At 43.5% G+C, this 21,533-nt stretch overlaps 1 protein-coding gene across 1 annotated transcript in view; it reads right to left on the reverse strand.

Annotated features, from left to right (window-relative positions):
• col27a1b (collagen, type XXVII, alpha 1b) overlaps positions 1-21,533 on the reverse strand; it is a gene marked incomplete at its 3' end in the record, with an annotated part of 71,688 nt that overhangs the window by 15,806 nt on the left and 34,349 nt on the right. The window contains exons 13-35 of the mRNA XM_080004571.1: positions 17,898-17,951; positions 16,704-16,748; positions 15,328-15,381; positions 14,827-14,871; positions 14,565-14,618; positions 14,369-14,422; positions 13,822-13,875; positions 13,591-13,644; positions 13,445-13,498; positions 13,295-13,339; positions 12,242-12,295; positions 11,938-11,982; positions 11,767-11,820; positions 11,631-11,684; positions 11,372-11,425; positions 9,848-9,901; positions 3,611-3,664; positions 2,790-2,834; positions 2,057-2,101; positions 1,753-1,806; positions 1,058-1,111; positions 904-957; positions 721-774 (exon numbers count right to left, since the gene is read on the reverse strand). Of these exons, the coding sequence (XP_079860697.1) occupies positions 721-774; positions 904-957; positions 1,058-1,111; positions 1,753-1,806; positions 2,057-2,101; positions 2,790-2,834; positions 3,611-3,664; positions 9,848-9,901; positions 11,372-11,425; positions 11,631-11,684; positions 11,767-11,820; positions 11,938-11,982; positions 12,242-12,295; positions 13,295-13,339; positions 13,445-13,498; positions 13,591-13,644; positions 13,822-13,875; positions 14,369-14,422; positions 14,565-14,618; positions 14,827-14,871; positions 15,328-15,381; positions 16,704-16,748; positions 17,898-17,951 (1,188 nt within the window). The remainder of the gene's footprint in view (positions 1-720; positions 775-903; positions 958-1,057; positions 1,112-1,752; positions 1,807-2,056; positions 2,102-2,789; positions 2,835-3,610; positions 3,665-9,847; positions 9,902-11,371; positions 11,426-11,630; positions 11,685-11,766; positions 11,821-11,937; positions 11,983-12,241; positions 12,296-13,294; positions 13,340-13,444; positions 13,499-13,590; positions 13,645-13,821; positions 13,876-14,368; positions 14,423-14,564; positions 14,619-14,826; positions 14,872-15,327; positions 15,382-16,703; positions 16,749-17,897; positions 17,952-21,533) is intronic.

The raw sequence follows: 21,533 nt of genomic DNA on the forward strand, positions 1-21,533 counted from the left end.
CTTAAATGCCTGATCTGTCTATTGAAACATCCACAGCTCTATAGCATCATCGCGACATGAGCATGTGTGATAAGCACATCGCAAAAGACTGAAACGCGATGAATAAGAAAATTCCTTTTATTTACACGCGACATGCATCGTAAGCTGGAGAAATTTAAATGGTGACATCCCTTGGTCACCCCCAAGTCAGTCAAAAACATTCGGTGGTTGTGTCCTCACACATGGAGCTCGCTTGCAGCTCGAGAGCAACAGCTCCGAATCTTGTATTTTAATCCCAAAAGTTTAAAAAGCTGATGAAATGTGTCTGAGGGACGGGTAGTTTCTGTCCGTTTGAATGGAACCGTATTGTTGGAAACTTCCACTTGTGGCGTCATGAACCGGTGTTATATAAGTCCGGTTTACGTCTATGTGTGGTCATTCGCTGAGTTGCGCTGTGTAGACCGCATACCAGTGGAGCCAGTGTGGCGTCCAATGTAAACTCGGAAAATTGTAACTTCTGCTGCGTTTCAGAGAACCCGGAAAACTGTAATACGTACCTAGCACAACTAAACTGGACCCTGTGTATTGATACCTGCAGCTACATTTATTATTATTGTTATTGTTATTATTATTATTATTATTATTATTATTATTGAACTAATTATTAATTGATTTATATTAGTTCGATTTAAATTAAAGGACTTGTGTGCAGCAGTGCATTGTGGGATACTCGATACTCACCCTTTGGCCAATCAGACCCTGTTCCCCGATGTTTCCGCCCGGACCAATGGCACCCTGTCAGGCAGAAATACAACCGTGAGCCCCCTCGATGGAGTAACACACACAGTGTTTCATCGTCCAACCAGTTTGTGGACAAAGACAATTGGTCACTAAATAAGTAAAAGGTCATTTAAGGTCTTTAACCTTCTCTCCTGGGTCACCAGGCAGGCCCGTGTCGCCGACCTTCCCCGGCGGACCCTGTCAAAAAAACAAAAATGGAAACCAGGCATCATCAGCCTGGGTTCTGAAGGCCCAGTTTCCCAATCTTCAGAGCCGGCGTGCGGGCAGGCGGACTCACCTTCAGCCCCATCTCCCCCAGAGGTCCCACGGTCCCCAGCGGCCCCGGAGGTCCCTGTCATGGCACAGAGGAGATACCGATAAAACATCCCCCCCCCCGCCTTCACAGAAACTCCACAATCTTTGAAGAAGACATTTTGAAAGTAGGAAAATTTTAAAAAAAAAAGAAAAGAAAAAACTTAGGCTGATTTGGGGAGATAAGTTAATCTCGGCAGCTCAGGACACGGCGCCAAAGCTCCTGAAAGAGATAGAAGCCGGCCTGCTGTCACAGAGATACGCCGGGGCCATAATAAAGCTGCCTCTCCGCGGAGGAGGAGGTGTAAATCAAGTTGACTCGGAGCTCGTCGCTTTAAAGACTTGGGCAGGGAGAGGGAAAGGGGATTAGGTTGTCGGGGGGCTTTTTTTTTATTTTCATTTTTTCTTCCCCCCCCCCCCAAATTTTCCAAAGCAAAGCGGGTGGTTTGTGGGGACGCGGTGACGGCAGCGGTGAGTAAGCTGTTGTCAGACCGAGGAACTGGCAAAAGCGCCAAGGGTCCTCGGTAGGTGCCAGAGCTACGCCTACATTTCTTTTAGCTACCTACATCCCCCGTAAGCAAACATCACGTCTAATTAGGACCTGAGCGGCAGAACGGTTGGACACAGCGCCGCCGCAAGGAAGGAAGAGAGATACTACGTTTTCACATTGCCCGAACTCACCGGCTCCCCAGCGATGCCCTTGGCTCCGGGGGGTCCCGACGGCCCCTGGACGCCCTGGAAACATCACAGCCATTTTATATTATGCCACAATACACACACACACACACGAACACGCACACTCACACACACACACACACTCGCACACTGCCGCCATTTATACACCGGCTAGAATAACAGAATAACAGCCCCTCTCCTCAGCCGCCGCTAATAGCTGCTCCGCTAATAGCTAAAAGGGCGTCCATCCCAAAAATCCTGCCCTAAATCGAGGCCTGAAAAGAGAAGTCTGTTCGGCCCAAACACTTACTGGAAATCCCTTCGGCCCCGCTTCGCCCGACTCGCCAAGCTTCCCCTTTAGCGAAAGGAGGCAGAGAAGTCACGACGGGTTAGATCAGACGCTGTTTCTGTTTGTATGATACACATGCAACTTTATGCAATATATTGGAATAAAACTGAAATAATTTAGACTCGAAACCGGTGTGATCGGTGTCCAGACTACTGTATACAAATTATTCATCATGCACAGAAATGTCCTATATTCCAATATACTATCATTTATATATATATATATATATATATATATATATATATATATATATATACTATACTATTCATATTTATAATTATTCAAAACTTGCATCTTTACTGTCACTTAGTCCGTCAAAGCCTTTTTTAAATTAATTTAAGCCTTTTTATTATTTATTATACTGTTGATCTGATGCATAGAGCACATTTTGTATATTCTGTATATACTGTACATTATTTGATATATGTGTATTATACTGTATGTATGAGCTTTTTTGTCTCGTCTGCACTACAATGCACTAACTATTACCAAGACAAATTGCTTGTATATGAAAATGTCCTTGGCCCAACGACAGAATGCGCGATTCTGCGACACATCGGGGTTTAGAGGAACCGTTCTCGACATGTGGAACCTAAAATGTGTGAAGGAAGTGAAACCCAGATCAACACTGAGTGATTTTACCGGCGTTGTGAGCCGCTACAAAGGAAACGCGAAGAAGCATAATTCCTCTCACCATCTCACCAGGAAAACCCAACTTCCCCGGGGGACCGTCGGGACCCTGCCAAAATAAAAACCATTCAACACAGTCCAATCAAAGCTCCCTTTTAACTCCCCCCCCACCCCCAAATCCCCCAACCCCCACCCCCCCTCCTCGATAACCGTTTCCCCATAATAACCATCAGCGTTTCAGCCTTCCTGATTAAAGGTTCTGTTTCTCCTTTTAAAGACTCCTCAGATGTTAAAAATAGTTTTTTTCATAATGTGTAGTTACAAACTGGGCTTGTTAAACTCTTGTTGGTTTGTTTTTCCTCCCCCTTCCCTTCTCACTAACTTAAATCTTATCTTACATTTCAAGACCGAACGGGGTTAAAATAAATAAATAAAAGGATCTTAACCATATAAGACCATATTAAAGAAAACGCATTCTGTATAAACTGTAAAAAAAATAATAATCTCAAATAATAATAATAATCACAATAATAATAAAATAAAATGATCTCAAAATAATAATAATAATAACATATAATATATAAAATAAAATAATAATCTCACATAATAATAAAAATAATAAACATAATACAATACAGAAATAAAAGGTAAAAAAAAAAAAAATTACATTTTATTAATAGACTTTGGAATGCCAACACACTATTGACACTTTTGCACTCTGTGTATCTGTGTATTTATTAAAATGCAGATTCCTATGTGTGATTTGGGCGCTGAATGCAAACTGTGGTCCACAAGGGAGTCTCTGTAGGCGGAGTGGAGTTTCATAGTGAGCCAGTGTGCAGCTTCTAGGCGGAGGACTTTTTGACTCCTTGACCCGCTACTCACCTCCAAACCAGCAGAACCTTTTTCTCCCAACGGGCCGTCGGGACCCCTCGGGCCCTGTAGAATATTCAAGAAGGTCTGATTAAACAATCAATAGATATTGTTAAAATAATGGAGCTGTTTTGCTTTCATCAGGCACCTGGAAATAAAGATAGTTGACTGGTTGTACGACATCCTGGTACTTTTTACATTCTATTTGATGCGTACTATGGCTACTATGACAAAGGTGGTTCAGGGTTCTGGGAAGTTTACTGGGCTTGAACCCCAGTCGTGTTGCCGTGGGTTTTCCCCCACCCCTAAAGACATGCACGTCAGGGTCGTCGGCCCGTTCCGAAAGAGGAGCGTTTGGTACGGACTCTTGAAAAGTGTAATATCAATAAGCTTTAAATGAACAAGCGAACAGCGAGTTTATCCACAAACTTTCACAAACAGGCGTGTTTTCAACGGGCACTGCACTCGTAATGCAGGCTTAAGGTTAGGGATGCGCCTCAGTTGGATTCTTCAGGGGAAAATATATATATATATTGTGACGTATAATGAGGCGCAGCTTGCGGAGCTAATTCTGTCAGACAACTTGACGGCGCCACATGCTTCCACGCCCTTATAAGGCGGCCTTTTTAAGCAGTCAATCTGCCTGCTGCTGCTGTGTTGCGTCGCACTCCCTCCACCTCCCCTGCATCCACCTTAAATGGGGGGATTCCTGTGATTTGCTGTACAATTAGCCGGGAGTGACGCGCAGTAGAGCCAAGACGGCCAAACTCAAACGATGCAAAATAAAGATAATTTAATAGTAGATCTCAGAATTGTCTGTCAGAATTGATATCATGCACATTTCCTGTGATAATAGGAAGTGCCACGTTGTCCAACAGATTGGGCCTTAGAGCTTCATGCAGAAGTCATTTATGACGTCCACTTTTGTCGGGCGTGCCCAAAACTCAGAGAGACACCCGAGGAGGATCCCGACTTCTTTCTTTGGCCCCGGCTCTGTCTCTGCAGCGCGTTTCCATCACGTCTCCCAGAACATAGGTCCTGTATTGTACCATAGAAAGCTTCTAAAGGTCACGGTTTGGTCAGAACCCTGGAGCTGACTCATCCCCGCCTCAAATCAGAGCGGAGCCAAGCCTCCCAGGAGCGTGAAGTGGGGGACGCGAGCGCTTTCATGAGGCTGCATCTGCGTAGGCGCTATAAATACAGCTTCTCTGAAGAAAGCACAGGAGGCTCCAAGTGGAACTCGCTCACAAGCGGGACGTTGGACAGGCCTGCCAGTTGTCGCTTCCGACGGGGGGGGGGGGGGGGGGAGGCTCCTCGGTCCAGTGTGTGGTCTCCGGATTTTTATTTTTTATTTTAAAGAATAATTGAGTGAGTTAAATATAGCTTCAGAGTCAGTATAATTCCACTTTCCATCATTCTATGTCATCGGTCTATGTTCCACAGCGACTGGAGGAGACACAGCCGGTTGAAGCCGGTTTTGGTTATAACTGGCTGGTTCTCACCATAAAGAAACATCATTTTAATACAGTGAGATGCATTCTGGGATACGATGAACGCAACAAAAGAGGGCGGCGGGAGCTGCCTCGAGCGAGTCAGATTCCGCGGCGTTTTAAGCCAATGACGTTCCCCGAAGCCTCAAAGCCGTTTCTTGTTATGAGCCAATCGGGTTCCGCTTTGTTGATAGTCAATAAACAACACACAATTTATAATATAAACATTCAATATTAATTCGGCGTCTTGGAAAGGAACTTGAGATGGAATGATATTTTTTCATATTTTATGGAATTTTTCCCTCATATTTCTGGGTTATTATGTATACTCTACTGCATAGTGTATATTTTTTTCTGATTTAGATGATCAAATGTGTTATTTTGCTGAGCCGGAGTTGCCGGAGTTGCTGCATTTGGCAAATAATGATTTTGAAAGATTCCTTTATATTTGAACTACGGCAATTAACGCTATAACTACGGGGTTTAAAAATACATGTAATTTATGAGTTTTTTTTATTTTATTTGCCATTTATGGTGAAGATGGATATTTCACATCTAGATTATTATTATTAATAATAATAATAATAATAATAATAATAATAATAATAATGATGATGATTATTATAATTAGTAGTAGTAGTATTATAATTATTATTATAAATATAGCTGTACGCAGCAATACGGGGTCCAGTTAACTCGTTTAAGGCACATATTACATTTTTTGTTTTTTGTGTAATGTAGCGAAATATACTAAACTTATAAGAGCAGCTGAATATTTTGGGTCAAATTTGTTCGGTTTTTCATTAATATCTGCTCCGTATGCGGATCGATCTGGATGAATTTTAAACCACGAGATCCTCATGACATAGGACTTTAAACCGTGTTCGTAGGTTCTGCAGAAGTTTGTGTTCCAGATAGTTTTAGCAGGGTTGGACATATTTGGCCGTGAAATGCATTGGACCGCGTCTGTGATATCAATCAAATTTGGTCGGTTTGGTTCCCTCATTTCTGCTCCGTATGTGGATCTATTTGGATGAAACTTCATCCGGAAGGTGTTTGTGACATAGCGGTTCGAACTAGACCTGAACCGTGTTCATGTGTTTTGCCAAATTTTGTGTTCCAGAGATTTTAGATTTCAAAAGCTGCTGTTACGAGCTGGACCCCTAATAATAATAACAACAACAACAATAATAATAATAATAACAACAACAACAACAACAACAATAATAATAATATGAATATGAATATGAATATGAATATGAATATTATTATTATTATTATTAATAATAATGATAATAATAATAATAATAATGAAATTGAGCGATCTAACTATTATAATAATAAAAATAGCTGCAGGCAGAAATACACAGGGTCCAGGCGGCCTCATCCCCGCTGCGCGCTGCCCTGCCAGAGGGAGCAGAGGAAGCACCGATGCTTCCACTGTGAGATTGGCTGTTTGTGTCACATGGTTGATTCTCTGCTGTACGATTGGATTGTTCATGTCACATGGTTGATTCTCTGCTGTACGATTGGATTGTTCATGTCACATGGTTGATTCTCTGCTGTACGATTGGATTGTTCATGTCACACGATTGTTTCTCTGCTGTACGATTGGCTGTGCGTGTCACATGGTTGTTTCTCTGCTGTACGACTATATTGTTCGTGTTACATGTTTGTTTTTCTGCTGTACGATTGGCTGTGCGTGTCACATAGTTGTTTCTCTGCTGTACAATTGGCTGTGCGTGTCACATGGTTGTTTTTCTGTTGTACGCTTGGATTGTTCGTGTCACATGGTTGTTTCTCTGCTGTACGATTGGATTGTTCATGTCACATGGTTGTTTCTCTGCTGTACGATTGGCTGTGCGTCACATGGTTTTTTCTCTGCTGTACAACTGGCTGTGCGTGTCACATGGTTGTTTCTCTGCTGTACAATGGGCTGTGCGTGTCACATGGTTGTTTCTCTGCTGTACGCTTGGATTGTTCGTGTCACATGGTTGTTTCTCTGCTGTACGATTGGCTGTTCGACTTCCGAGAGACGACGCTTGGAATTAGATAACTTTGGATGATGATGTCACAAAGCTCCACTTTATGCCAACATATCAAACTGGAAGAACACGACGTCTGAAAAGTCCTGGTCCTAACGAGACCTCAACCAGGTGCAGGTTACCGTGTCTCAGGTGCTTTTTGCCCGAAAGACGCCAAGAAGATTCAAAATAATAAAAATACGAGATGCATTTGTAAAGCTCCGTTCATACATCGAGTGCAGCTCACAGCGCATTGAGAGAAATTTAAACAGGAGCGAGTTTTTAAATAATTCAGAGTAGGCCAGTGATAATAACTTTGCATCCAGGAACTAAACCTCATTAGAAGAAAATGGAATTGAGGTAGAAGTGTTCACGGCTCTCCAACATGAACATGGAGACCACGTTCCAGTTTGGTGAATAAATCTTTGTATAATAAATCAATCCAAAAATGTATTCAGGTCATCTAATGTATTAAAGATGGTCCAAAAATATAGGCAGTGGGAAAAATGTAGCTGAGCATAATTATTATTAATTCCTATTTGTTATATCACATTAATAACAAATATTTCCCAATCTCTTATGCCGCTTTACTTTGGGTTGTATCGAAGTCCTCCAGTTTCTGGTATGATTTAAAAAATGGGGTTTTTTTGCACATTAAGCTCATTAAGCCACATTGATCTTCCTATTTTTGGCATTTTCATCTTAAATTAATTCATAAAAAATAATTTAGTGTTAAATATTAATTAGGGTTTAACACATATATATATATATATATATATATATATATATATATATATATATATATATATATATATATATTCCTTTTCTTTTGGTGCTGCCCTACAACTGGGTGACACATCAAAGATTTTGATCAACTCCAACAGTGTTTTCACCTCGTTAATCTACATTAGGCCTTAAGCTCCACATTACCCAAACGGCCCCAAACGGGATCTCACCCCTTTTTATTTGAAATGAATCCCGTGGTTTCATCTGTTCTTTGTTCACCTACTGAGATTTATATCAGGATTTTCCTTCACATTCCTAATTTGATGATAATGACTCCAATGAATCAGCTTGAGAGCAGAGAAAGAGAGAGATAAATAGATAGATGGGGGTTATGTGTGCGTGTGTGCGTGTGTGTGTGTGTGTGTGTGTGGGTGTGTGTGTGTGTCTGCGTGTGTGTGTGTGTGTGTGTCTGTGTGCGTGCGTGTGTGTGTGTGTGTGTTGCTTTGACTGAGCTAAAGGAAAATAAATGTGAGCACAGTATGTAAGCTGTATTAGAGGTTAATGTGTTTTTACGCCCACAGCCATCTGTTCCACATTGACATTTCTATTCAAGTAAAGTATTTAAGTACTCTCTGAAATGTACTGAAAGTATTACAAGTAAAAGTACTTCCCATATCCACTGCCCTGATATAACAGAGCCTATACTAAAATCACTGATGGATGGATGGATGGATGGATAGACAGACAGACAGACAGACAGACAGACAGACAGACAGACAGACAGACAGACAGACAGACAGACAGACAGACAGACAGACAGACAGACAGACAGACAGACAGACAGATAGATAGATAGATAGATAGATAGATAGATAGATAGATAGATAGATAGATAGATAGATAGATAGATAGATAGATAGATAGATAGATAGATAGATAGATAGATAGATAGATGGATGGATGGATGGATGGATGGATGGATGATAGATAGATAGATAGATAGATAAATAGATAAATAGATAGACAGATAGATAGATAGATAGATAGATAGATAGATGGATGATAGATAGATACTGTAGATGGATAGATAAATAGTATAAAAAACTATGGTGCTATAGTGATTTGGAAATACAAACAAATAATATTTAAACATTAATATTTTTTATGAATAAATAAATTAATAGTCATTAACATTATTGTACCATTTTATATATATAAAAAGTAAAATAAATCAATTCATGATTTAGAGTAAAAAGTAAACATTAATATTTGCTTTGAAATGTGGTGGAGTAAAAGTATCTGACACTGAATATACTAAAGGACGTCCAGATACTTGAAAAATGTATTAAAGTCCCTGTAAAGTCAATTCAGTGATTTGTTTCTGAACACGTGAACATGGGAACTGCCTTTTTTTTCACTATTTTGAAACATAATTTTATGTACTCAGGGATTTTTGGAATCATTCAAATTTGGCTGGGTGGTTGATAACACATTGTTCTGTGGCGTGACCAAGTCAGAAGACAATTTCATTGTTGCTTTACACGGACTTTAAGTAGTTTGTTGCTTTATTACTTTCCGCTCCCACTCCCCTGTTTTACAGTTTTTTCAAAGGCCTTCATGTAATTTGCCGCCTATTACGGGTATTACATTTTTAAACGTGTTGCTGCTGCGCCTGGTATCAAGGCAGGCCGTGTAAAACCAATCTACAGAATGAAATATTCCCTAATTACTCCACTTATTCATGTTGGATCAATTATTCATGGGGTCCAAAGCCCCGCTGTGTGACCGAGGGCTCTCCCGAAAGCAGGACACACAGTTTGGGGTCTGGGTTTGGATTTAACACTGCACTGAGGTGTTTGATGTTTGTAAAATGGATGGATGGATGGATAGACAGACAGACAGACAGACAGACAGACAGACAGACAGATAGATAGATAGATAGATAGATAGATATAGACAAACAGACAGACAGATAAACAGATAGATAGATAGATAGATAGATTTCTTACCCTCCGTCCTTTGGGTCCTCTAACACCAATGACTCCCCGTGAACCAGGCGGCCCCTGCAGTGGAAATAAATAGTTTGATTATAGACACAACAAACTATCTATCTATCTATCTATCTATCTATCTATCTATCTATCTATCTATCTATCTATCTATCTATCTATCTATCTATCTATCTATCTATCTATCTATCTATCTAATTATCTATCCATCTATCCATCTATCTATCTATCCATCTATCCATCTATCCATCTATCCATCTATCCATCTATCCATCTATCTATCTATCTATCTATCTATCTATCTATCTATCTATCTATCTATCCATGTATCCGTTATGGAGAGGTACAGTTCAGAGAAGCTTGCCTACATGAATATTTTATTTCCTTGAACCCGTTTAACCTGCGTCCGGCACGTCCGGTGCAGCGTGTGAACAGTTACTGTTCGGTGTGATATGCTGCAAAACTAGCATTTCCCTGAGCACCCGAACCCTTCAATCCACCTCCCATTGAAGAGATTGACGCTCACAATTTGTTCTAATTAGGTCCCAACTCAAGCTCCTGTCTCCACTGATACACAGGGAATGTGAGTTGTGAAACTAGAAAGGAGAATATCACTTGGAACAGGAAGCAGCAAGATGAGTGTTCCACTGCGCAGTCGGGGTGGACCGTGCCCATTTATTCCTTCCATCACTATAAAGAACCATATTGAATTTTCAAACGATATGGGGGAAAACCTTAAAATTAAGCCATAACACTTATTTTTGTTGAAGGTACCTAATTGTGCCGTGTTGTTGTATTTGTTAAAGCAACTGCACTTCTGCCTTTGAGAGCGGAATGAACAAATACGAAATACAGTTCTGACAAACAACTCTTAGATGTACTTAAAAATTATCATATTTTATTTTGCATCATTTTGATCAACCACAGGCACTTTAGGGAGCTAGAAATATAGGAGTGATGAGTTTGAATCCCTCCATTGGATTAGAAGAGTAGAGTCCAACAGGTGGATGCAGGGGAGGTGGAGCAGCAAAGCAGGTGGGGCAGGGGGAACTGGCCGCTTAAATACGCCGGCCCATTAGGGGCGTGGAAGCATGTGGCGACGCAAGTTTTCTGACAGAACTTGCTCCGCAAGCTCTGCCTCATGTGTCTGCTGGATCAGGAGAGCATTTCAAGGAAGGTTTTCTCACCATATTGTTTGAATTATCTAAAACCACAAAAGATGAGTGTGCTGACTAGCATGACTAACGAGATAAAACGTAATTTGAAACATGGTCCCTTCGTGCAACGACACACGTTTAAACAACACGAGTTTTGGGTGATCAGAATAAAATGATTGATATGTAATTGCAAAACATCAAGTCCCGTTTCTTCAACTACGTCACATCTTTGATATGGTTTGTGTTAGATATTCACACAGGGTGGGGTATCGGGTACTCCAACACCATACCCTGCTTATGGGTATCAGTCCATCCCTACTGCAGAGTCAGGAAACTACAACCACCAGAGGAAAAACATCAAACCTACGGGGATTCCTTGTGGTCCAGGTGGCCCACTCCCTCCTGGGGTTCCGGGATGACCCTGGTGAACCCAGAGCAGAACTCAATCAAGTCAAATAAAAGCCTTTTACATGACAAGACTATTTTTTTTCAAGCGAAAGATTACTTTTTGGAAGTTCTAAACATTTGTGCATCTCTGCCCAGCCAGCACCCCAACACCCAGCACCCTACCCATTGAGGGCTGAACCCCCTTGGGGGGAGAGACGAGGTCCAGACTTACTCCTTACCATCGCCCCCTTTTCCCCCGGTGGTCCGGGAGCGCCCGTCTCCCCTCGGCCCCCCTGGGAGAGGAAGACAGCGTTATTGGACCAGGGTCAAACCCGACACTAACAACACATTGTAAACATTAGCGTTCAGACAAACCTTTTCTCCGGCGATGCCCGTCTCACCGATAGGCCCGATGAAACCAGGAAGCCCCTGGGAATCCAGAAGAGAATACAGACAGTCGCTTACTCGCTTTAGCTCTCGGGAATTCACAGCCCAAATCCCAGAAAAACCAAAAACCCAAGAGGGAAAAAGGTGAAAGCCCTTTACCTTCTCTCCGAGCTTTCCCACCTCTCCACTGCCCCCGACCTCGCCCTACAGTGGAGCAGCTGATTAGCATATCACAAACTCACCCATGCTTCTCTTTCTTTTTAAACTTCAAAAACGTTGTAAGTGTGCACCGAAGCGCACTCGGGACACAGAGACCCGCCCGCCCTCCGGCGAGGGAGAATTAACATCTAATTTACACACATTGGGACGATTCATTATCATATGAGAGAGCGGAGCAGAGCTTGTCCGGCTAAAGATGACAGAGGTTTCGGAGAAGGGTGCGGGTGCCTGACTTAGGCCTGACCTTGAGTCCGTCTGGCCCGGTGCTTCCAGGGAATCCCTGTCTCCCAGGCCTGCCCTGAACAGAAAGCAAAAATGACACATAGAAGGGTACCGACGCTCCACATGGGCACATCAAAACACACTCCAACCTGCACTCCTGTCTTTGTTTACACTCAAAAGGGGACAACAACTAAGCTGAGGCTGAGACGAAGACATGGCTCCAAGAAATTCAATGATCCATAAATCCATCAGAGCTCGACAAAGAGACTGGAGTTTGTTTTTCACAAACTGCTGGCGTGTCACGCTTCGGAGATGGCAGCGTGCATTCATCTACTGCCAATACACAGAGAACACTCGGGATTACTTTCATTGGATCATTCTATGGCTATTGTTCCGTCTAACAATAGCACTCCAACTAATTTTATACTCAAATAGCAACTGCACAAAAACTGGCTGTCCAACGCTGGAATGAGGAGATGGCTGCGTACCAGTTTATGGTATGATGAATTCAAAGACGATAATGAAGACAAATAAAGACGTAAGTGTGTGTGGGTACACGTGCATTTTAATCTGAGTATATAATACAAAGTACTTATCAGTGCACTCATGCATAAATACATGTTGGTTTGTCCACAGAGCATACTGGACAAACACACCATCGTGAAGACATATTTGGATTTTATCTTCAGACAAAGGAACAATATTGACCAAATTTAGAGCCAATTTCCTTTCGGTTTATGAAAGGTTCTTTTCAGCCGCTGTCGTTGCTGACTGTGATGAGCTTTTTATGACAAAAGCTTTTTAAGACATGGCAATTTACTGACCTGGTGAAACGAGCGCACACAAAGCGATTGTGCGCCTCTCGAAAATAGTTTCAGAACAAAAGACGGAGGTTTCTGCCAAGGTCTTACCATATATTACCGGCTATAACTATTTCGCTAAGGCTAAACTTAGACACATGGTCCCCATGTGTATAATATGCGGTGTGGTGTCTGAGGTCTACCAATCCAATCCAACTGTTATTGTCCTTTGTTATTGGCCGAAAAGCTGGCGAGCGTGTCCAATCAGTGCTCACCTCTGGTCCTGTGGCTCCGGCGGGCCCCAGCGGTCCCTCGTCGCCCTGGAAGCAGAACCGTGTCAAAAGGTTAGCGGCAGAGACGGCGCTGTCCGTCCCCGGTGCTTTGCAGTGATTTACAGAAGTGAATATTCTCAAAGACATTCTCACTTCGAGTCCGGGAAGTCCCCTCGGACCGGGCAGACCCCTTAACCCCGGCTTCCCCTGTGGACGACAATGGAGAAATTGAACTTTCACCTTCGGTTCGGCTCGTATCTTGATCACTATTCAAACGCTTATCGACAGGTTATACTGGCCTTTGGTCCCTCGGGGCCGTTGTGTCCTGGCGGGCCGATGTCACCTGGAAAACCCTGAGAAAATGCAAGAAAATGAACAGTAGTCCTTCGACCGCCTATTGCCATGAATAAGCATGATGCTTTGCATGTGGGATGGAAACATGTTGTTCCACTAAAAAGCACTTAGCATCATAATGGAAATGTTGTTTGATCCTGTATCTTTATTTTCATTATTGTCTGTGTGTTTCTTACCTCAGGGCCAAGAGGGCCAGGTAAACCAATGGGGCCTTGGTCACCAGCTTTACCCTGACAATTGTCAAAAAAACAAAAAAAAAAAAAAAAAAAACCGAGCTTAGTATTATTAAAAAGCGTGGTTCCTAAGTCGCTCAACTGACGTCCCTTTGGGGCCTTCAAAATGAGATATTAAAAACTGCCCAACATGTATTTGATGACACGGATGTATTTGACAGAGAAAGGAAAGAACTTCCCCTTTAAATAAGATTGAACTGATGCTAAGACTTGACGATACGAACACCAGAATCACCATGACCATGCTGCTACCTCGAGGAAAACATGAACTATAGAAGATGACTCCTCGATAAAAAGTCAATGTTTAGCAGGTGGGACATACAGTGGCACACATTTCTGGCTGCTGTTGGTTCGACGGAGGACATTTTTATTGAGCCAGCATCCAAGGAAACATGCCAATTTTGGTTCTGCTTTTTGGTCACACACAATTAACAGCCTAGTCCTGACACTTGGCTGTGGTCCACTGTTCTGCTGAATGGAGGGAAAATACCTGAGGTCCAGGTTTTCCACGAGGACCTGGCAACCCGGGCGACCCCTGGATACCCTGTAAAATAACACCACCTTGTTTTTTTTAAAAACGACTGAGAGTCAACAGGCTTTGGCGTCAAGTAAAACACAAATATGCACATGGCAGTCGTCTGCAGTGGTAGATAAAGTGCTTTTAGGGTGGCACTGTTAGGACATACCTTGTCCCCTTGGAAGCCGCTGTCCCCTTGCTCCCCTGGCAAACCAACATCCCCCTGAAAAAGAATGAAAAAAATGCCTCAAACATAGATCATAATGCTAAAATATCAACTCAGTCATCACAAACATGGCCGAATATGTAAGTCATGCATAAAAGCTTTAGCCTCTGTTAGAATTTCCCGGGCACAATTAACATGTATGCGATGCGGCCGTCCCTAGCACGGATTAAAGAGGTTAATAGGCTATAAAAGACATTCAGATCACCTTATCACCTTTCAGTCCTGGTTCCCCTGGGTTTCCCGGAACTCCCTTGGAATAATAATAATAAACCAAAACAGAAGCAAGGTGAACAAACAGCTGTGGTATTTCCCCATTTACTATGGATTGTATGCTCAGGCTGCAGGAGGGCGGCCAAACGCCCGGAGACGTCCCCGTAACCGTGGCGCTCACAGGTTTGATTTCTACAACAACAAATATTTCCAACAAAAGCCGATGTGCCCTAGCGATGTGCCGTGGAGCAAACCCTGACCCCTATCTGCTCACTCATTTTAAGTGATTCTGGATAACAGTACATACTAAATGGTAAAAAAAACCCAAAACTGTTACTTTCAATCAAAAATCAAACACTGCTTAGACGACATGGAAAACTGTCTTTATAACATCATTTCAAAAGCACTTTCCTGGGAGAGAAGGTAATTTTTTTGATTAGAAACAGGGGCACAAGATGAAAATGAGAAACATAAAGCCACATGCGTTGTCCATTACCTTGAGTCCAAGAGGTCCCGGCAAACCCATCATGCCAACAGGCCCCATGTCTCCCTGCCGCCAATAAGACACAGAACATATGATATTGAATATAGAGATTGGCCTTCGTATGTTTAATCATTTGCAGAGAAGGCACAAGACACTGTTCTGAAAACAGGGTTAACGTGGGGGCGGGGACATCCACGGAGGGGCTTCTAAAGCTGCACTGGATAACTTGGTGGTCCCTGAGGTCACAACACAAAATGTTCTCAGTTTATTTCCCACATCGTGGAGGCTGCCGTTGAGCTATGGCAGGACAGATCTGCGGTGACGGGCTGGAGCCTTTAACCACCCTGAACTAGTCTGCAACCACCCTGGACTGGTCTCTAACCACCCTGGACTGGTGTCTAACCACCCTGGACTGGTTTCTAACCATCCTGGGCTGGTCCCACTACTGGAGTCTCTTACCACCCTGGACTGGTCTCTAACCACCCTGCACTGTTCTCTTACCACCCTGGACTGGTCTCTAACCACCCTGCACTGGACTCTTACCACCCTGGACTGGTCTCTAACCACCCTGCACTGGTCTCTTACCACCCTGGACTGGTCTCTAACCAGCCTGGACAGGTTCCCACTGCTGACCCACGTTTACCTGCAGTGCCATGCAGGAGCATAATAATAAGAGTCAGCATAATAACAGTGTCATACTGTCTTGTTGAACATAGCATATTATATAGTATGTAACCTGATACTTGTTGTATAATGCTAATAACATTGCCCAACCACTGCAGCCTGGCCGTCTTGGAAGGGGGATCCCTCCCTTTGTGGTCCCTTTCCAACGGTTTCTTCCAATTTTTTTTTCCCAAGTGGTTTTCTGGGAGTTTTTCCTTGCCTAAGTCTAGAGGATGCCATTGATTTCTCTGTGAAATGTGGAGCTCATGAAGCCCTTTGAGACTGTACTGTGACTACAGGCTATATAAATAAACTTGACTTGACAATTCCAAAACAAATCAGCTCAACAGCAGAATGTGCTGGTGTCTGGAACAATCTTTCCTTTGGTAAGTCCTTCCCTTGGTAAAATGCAGCACTGATAACTATCCATGTTTTGGATAGCTGCCTGATATCTTCCCTTATGCCTTTCAGGCTTTTAGCAGACCTTTTCATTTCTCTCAGTCGCTGCAACTCACTGCGTCGGCTGCTGTAATAACTCTCTTGCTGATATTTGTAATATGTAAACCGCATCACTTTGAATAACCTATCAGCTTTATTTCCCACTTGTGTCCTATCCAGTACACCATTATGCTGATGGTTTCACTTGGGATGACCAATACCGTTGCCAATTAAACAGAGAATGTTTTACCAACAATAATGTCATCACATGCAGCTTTAATACTTACAATCAGGCCAGGGACTCCACATGGTCCAGGGGCCCCAAGCTCACCCTGGAAGGGAGCAGGAAGGCAGAGCAGATTGTTTAGTTTAGTTCTAGGATCTATGCTACACAGGGCGGCGTGGGGGGAATACGTATTAGGAGAGGGGATGTGCATTCATTGGTGTCTGTGCACAATATACAGAAACTGCAAGGCCCATGTGGCAGCATGAATGTGCTCAGACTCCAAGTGGGTCTACTGTATATCTTTGAGGCTATATTTCCCCTCTCGAACTTCACGCAATGCATTGCTCCAGGCTCCAGGAGAATAAATGAGGTCCTTGCACCACACACACAGAGCCTTGTTGTCCAACATGTGCACCCCATCGCTACATGCCACGGCCACAGATCCAACAGAGAGAGGGAAGCATAGAGAAAGCTGGAAAGGCAGAAGAAAGGGGAAATGGATGACACATAGCCTAGCGTGGCCTTTTTGGCCCCCGCTCCCTCGTTTCCCTATGAATGAAAGAGGACGAATTCAGCCGAGTGGAACATCCCTTCTTTCCTCCGGAGAGAACGGAAATGAGGCCTGGAGGCATTCTTGGAGGTCAGCCAAATGCGATCTAACACCAAGCATATCAATCAAATGGTGAACGGGTCACGCCGAGGGAAGGGGGAAAGGGACGTTGAGACCGCTGATCTAAATATGGATTTAGGACAGTTGCAAAGGTGGGACTTCCAGGTCCAGAAACCTGGAAAAACCCTCACTGGTCATTACACAGAGCACCAAGAGGTACCAACCAATGAGTGACGCCAGCTGGCTCAGTGCATTGGATGGAGCAAAGACCCAGCAGGAGTTTTACTCCCTGAACCTAGACCTCCTGAACCCACCTCCTCTCGAGCTGCGATGGAAGTCGAAGCGATGGAGCAACCGCCCCGTCGGGCCTGCTGTGACCACTTGAAATCGTTCTGTTTGTATTTATTTGTACAGATCCTTAGAGCAACTACATTGGACAAATCGGATAGGTGTCATTGACCCTTTCAATTAGAATCAGGGGGCTCCACCCGGCCTCGGTTTAATACGACCACTCAGCCCCCTGGAAGCAGGGCTGTTACCGATGATTTATCTCCGTGGTTCAGTAGATATCAGTGACTGGGGGACAAATATTGTTCTGTGTCAGTCGTAACAGTATTAAAGAGCTGCTTGTGCTTTCTCACTTACTGGGTTCCCGTCCGGACCAGGCGGCCCCCGCTCTCCGAGGTCTCCAGGAAACCCCTGGGCACACACACAAACACAGGGTGCGCACGTTAGCAAACGGGGCACGTGAGGGTTTAACATATATTCATATATGAATGTATAAATATACCCCTCCGTGTTTTGCATAAAGTTTTGATGCGGAAATGCTTAGCTGTAGATAAGATAAAATAGTACTTTACTTATCTGTGTGAAGTACAGAAAGTAAAACTATATACACTGATTTAACACAATATATAAATACAAAATACAAATTAGAAATAGAGCACTCAAAGAAATATACAGTTGAGGGATTTACAATGAACTAAAAATAGCATACATGCATCCATGCCTCTCTGAAGTTGGTCTAGAGGGCAAAACGTGCCAATGAAGCTCATGTTTGAGGATGTGGCCAGGAGTCTATGAGAAACCTGTTGATGCTTCATCGGTTCTTGCGCGCCCTATGACCTCTGGCCGTCAAACGGCTTGACCTGCTTGAACCAAACTGAATGTATCTGATGTTTAATGGTGTGCCAAAGCTGAAAAAAATCATGTTTGGTTCACATCAGACTCGGAGTTAACAAGCTACGCCTGCTTCCTTTGTATGCTGCGCATTCTGTCTGTGGCGGTCATATTATTTGGACCTCCGGAACTCTTTTAACGACTTTTTACGATAAAGGTTCAAAGAATACAACAGAGCAGGTTTGATGAAAATCGGATAAATGGCAGAAAGGAAAATAGAAAAAATATGATTTACGTAAAATTCAAAATACCTGAAAAAAGACCCCATTGTAAGCAATGTTGTCTTTGGCACAGTTGGAGGCCATGAGAAGCTGGATCATCTGACACTAGGTTCTTGATCGTAGGACAAACAGGATGTGAGATATGGCCGTGCGAAAAGTCTGATTTCATGGAACATTACATGGGCGCTCTATGATCTCTGCCCATCAAAGGGCTTGACCTGCATGAACCAAACTGAATGTATCCGATGTAAAATGGTGTGCTCAAACATGTTTGGTTCAAATCGGACCTAGCTTTTACAAGCTACGCCTACTTCCTGACTATGCAGCGTTTTTGCCAAAAGTTTTCTGGTTTGGTTGAAATTTGACAAATGGCCTAGGTGCAAGTGTAAAAAGTAGGTTTTTCAGTCAACTGAAAATGGCAGAAATGGGGAAAGCAGGAGTCAATCATTTCTCAAGCAAATCAATTTGCCATAAGGGGCTGCATCATATGACACCACACATATGGTCACACGTAGGTCACACTGCATGGGAGATTTGGCCAATTCAATGTTGCATCATTCACATTATGACCGTAGTGCCCTCTGTGGGCGGAAATGTAAATATTTTTTTTTTGGTCCTTCCATCCACCAACTTCCATGAAGAATGGACAACTGTAACCCCACCTTTAGGTTCCCTAATGTTGACTGGCCTGTGGCGGCCATCTCGGTTTGACAATTGATTTCATCTTTATTGAGCCCAAAGGCTAAATGATCTCGGAGAAGTGACCATTTTCATGATTTTTCTGGAATAGCGCCCCCTTTCGGCCAACCGGATGCAACACGCGGCAGTAGACTGAGTAGACAACTGGACTTGGAACCAAGTTTTGTGAAAATTAGACCAAGTGTTATTGAGAGGAATAACAAAACTCTATTTTTTAAGAGGGGAGGTCAAGGAATCGAACAAAGTTGGCTTGGTTGTGGCGCAAAATCTGATTGGCGGGAGTCAACGCTGTCATGGGAAAAGTGGTAGATCATCAGGAGATGCCTCATGCAACTTTGACCTGTTGGTGGCGCTCGCCGCATGGTCCGATTGAGTCGCAATTTTAGATTTTGGCGAGTGAGACCAATGTCTCTGAATGTGCCGAACCGCGGAAAAAGCTACTGGTGGGAATGTGGTGAAGTAGAAAAAGCGGCGGAATAATAATAACAATTATAAAACATAGAATAACAACAGGATGATTGCACATTTGGTGCTTGACACCCTAAAAGCAATGTGCAACGAAACATGTGATTATGATAATAATGATGATAGCAGCACACTGCATTTGTTTATAATAATGGTTTATAACAGTTATTGGTGTAATTGGTGCATAAATATTATGATTAATGCAAGGAATAGTCGACATCACTAAGTGTCAATGTGCATGAGATAAGATAAGATACAACTGAATTTAGTCTGAAGGAAACTGCGGCGCCAACAGCGGATCAGGAGTTGAAAAAGAAATTATCGAAAAAATGTGTGCATAAAAAATGCAAGCGATTGTAGAAATTGAAACAAAAATACATGATAGTAATACAAATCAAAAAAAAAATTGTTAAACAGGAATTACCATTAAAAAAAATTGAAGGTGGTGCTTATAATGTGCTAATGGCATCAAAATAATGTGGCCGAATTATGGAATCATTGCCGGTGCCGTACGCATTAGCAAAGGTTAAACCAAAACAGAGGTTTTGCAGAATGAGAATCCCCAGAAAAACCTCGATGAAAATCTGCTGGAGCAGCACTTAAATCCCGGGCGAGCGGCAGGAAATTCCATGACTGAGTGTTTCCGAGTGACGGAGCGTGTGCGAGCGCTGGCAGCGACGCTCGGCCGCTGCGCACCAACCCCCAGGACGCCCGAGTGGCCAAACAAAACCGCTTGGCCCCGGGAACTGCTGACAGGGCCATTTTTTTCCTTCTCTTCCTTTTTTCTTTTCTTTCTTTTTTTTTTTTTGTTTTCTCGCCGCCCCGGCGTTCATGGTTCCGTTACCGAAACGACGGGGAGCGTGACGCGGCCCGCACGGCCACGCGCTCAACGTGTGCTTGTCGCGGGGCCAAGGGCCGACGCGGCGCGGGCGAAGCGAGGACCCCCGGCTGGAAGGGGACGGGGTAACGTACTCCGCGATATACCAAACGCGTTCCCATCTTTGCATCTCTCTCTCATTCTCTCTGTCTCGCTCTTTCCACAGAGATGAAAAGAAAAGCGAAATCCAATGAATAGTCGGACGGCATGAGGCACATTTGCTTGTCTCGCAGAGTGTTGAATAAGAACATTAGGGCCATGTGGGCACAGCGATTGATGCAATGTGACTTGGGGAAATGTGGAAAAGTCTGCCTCTCTCCAAAGATGTCAATTACTGATTTGGGTTTCTTCGATCAGAAACACATGCACGCCGCCGGTTCTTTGTTCCCGTGCTCGAGGAAGAATCAGAGTCTGTGGGACCTTTTTTTATGAGCTGATGTGTCCAGTTTTAACATGCCACTGATGGGGTAGAAAAGATCAGTTCCACGACTCAGCAACTCCTCTAGAAGATGTCGATTCTTCTTTATTTGTTAGACACGCGACGATGGGCGACCAACACACGCGTCTTTTCAAACGGTGGCTGGTGAAACTCGTTCTCTGCCTTTGACCCATCCTGGCTGGTCCTTCCTCCGGGGGGGGGCAGACAGGAGCAGTGGGCAGCGTACGGCGACGCCCGGGGACCAATTACAAGTGTCCTTCGCCGGTCAGACGACGATGTTCTGCATGTTTTTGGTGGTGGTGGTGGTGGTGGCGGTGGTGGTGGGGGTCCTTACTGATGTTACATGGAGGAAACCCCAAGTGAGCACCTGGAGAACATGCAAACTCCACACGGAAAGGACC

Source organism: Zeus faber (genome assembly GCF_960531495.2).
Source record: "Zeus faber genome assembly, chromosome: 7".
NCBI classification, from domain to species: domain Eukaryota; kingdom Metazoa; phylum Chordata; class Actinopteri; order Zeiformes; family Zeidae; genus Zeus; species Zeus faber.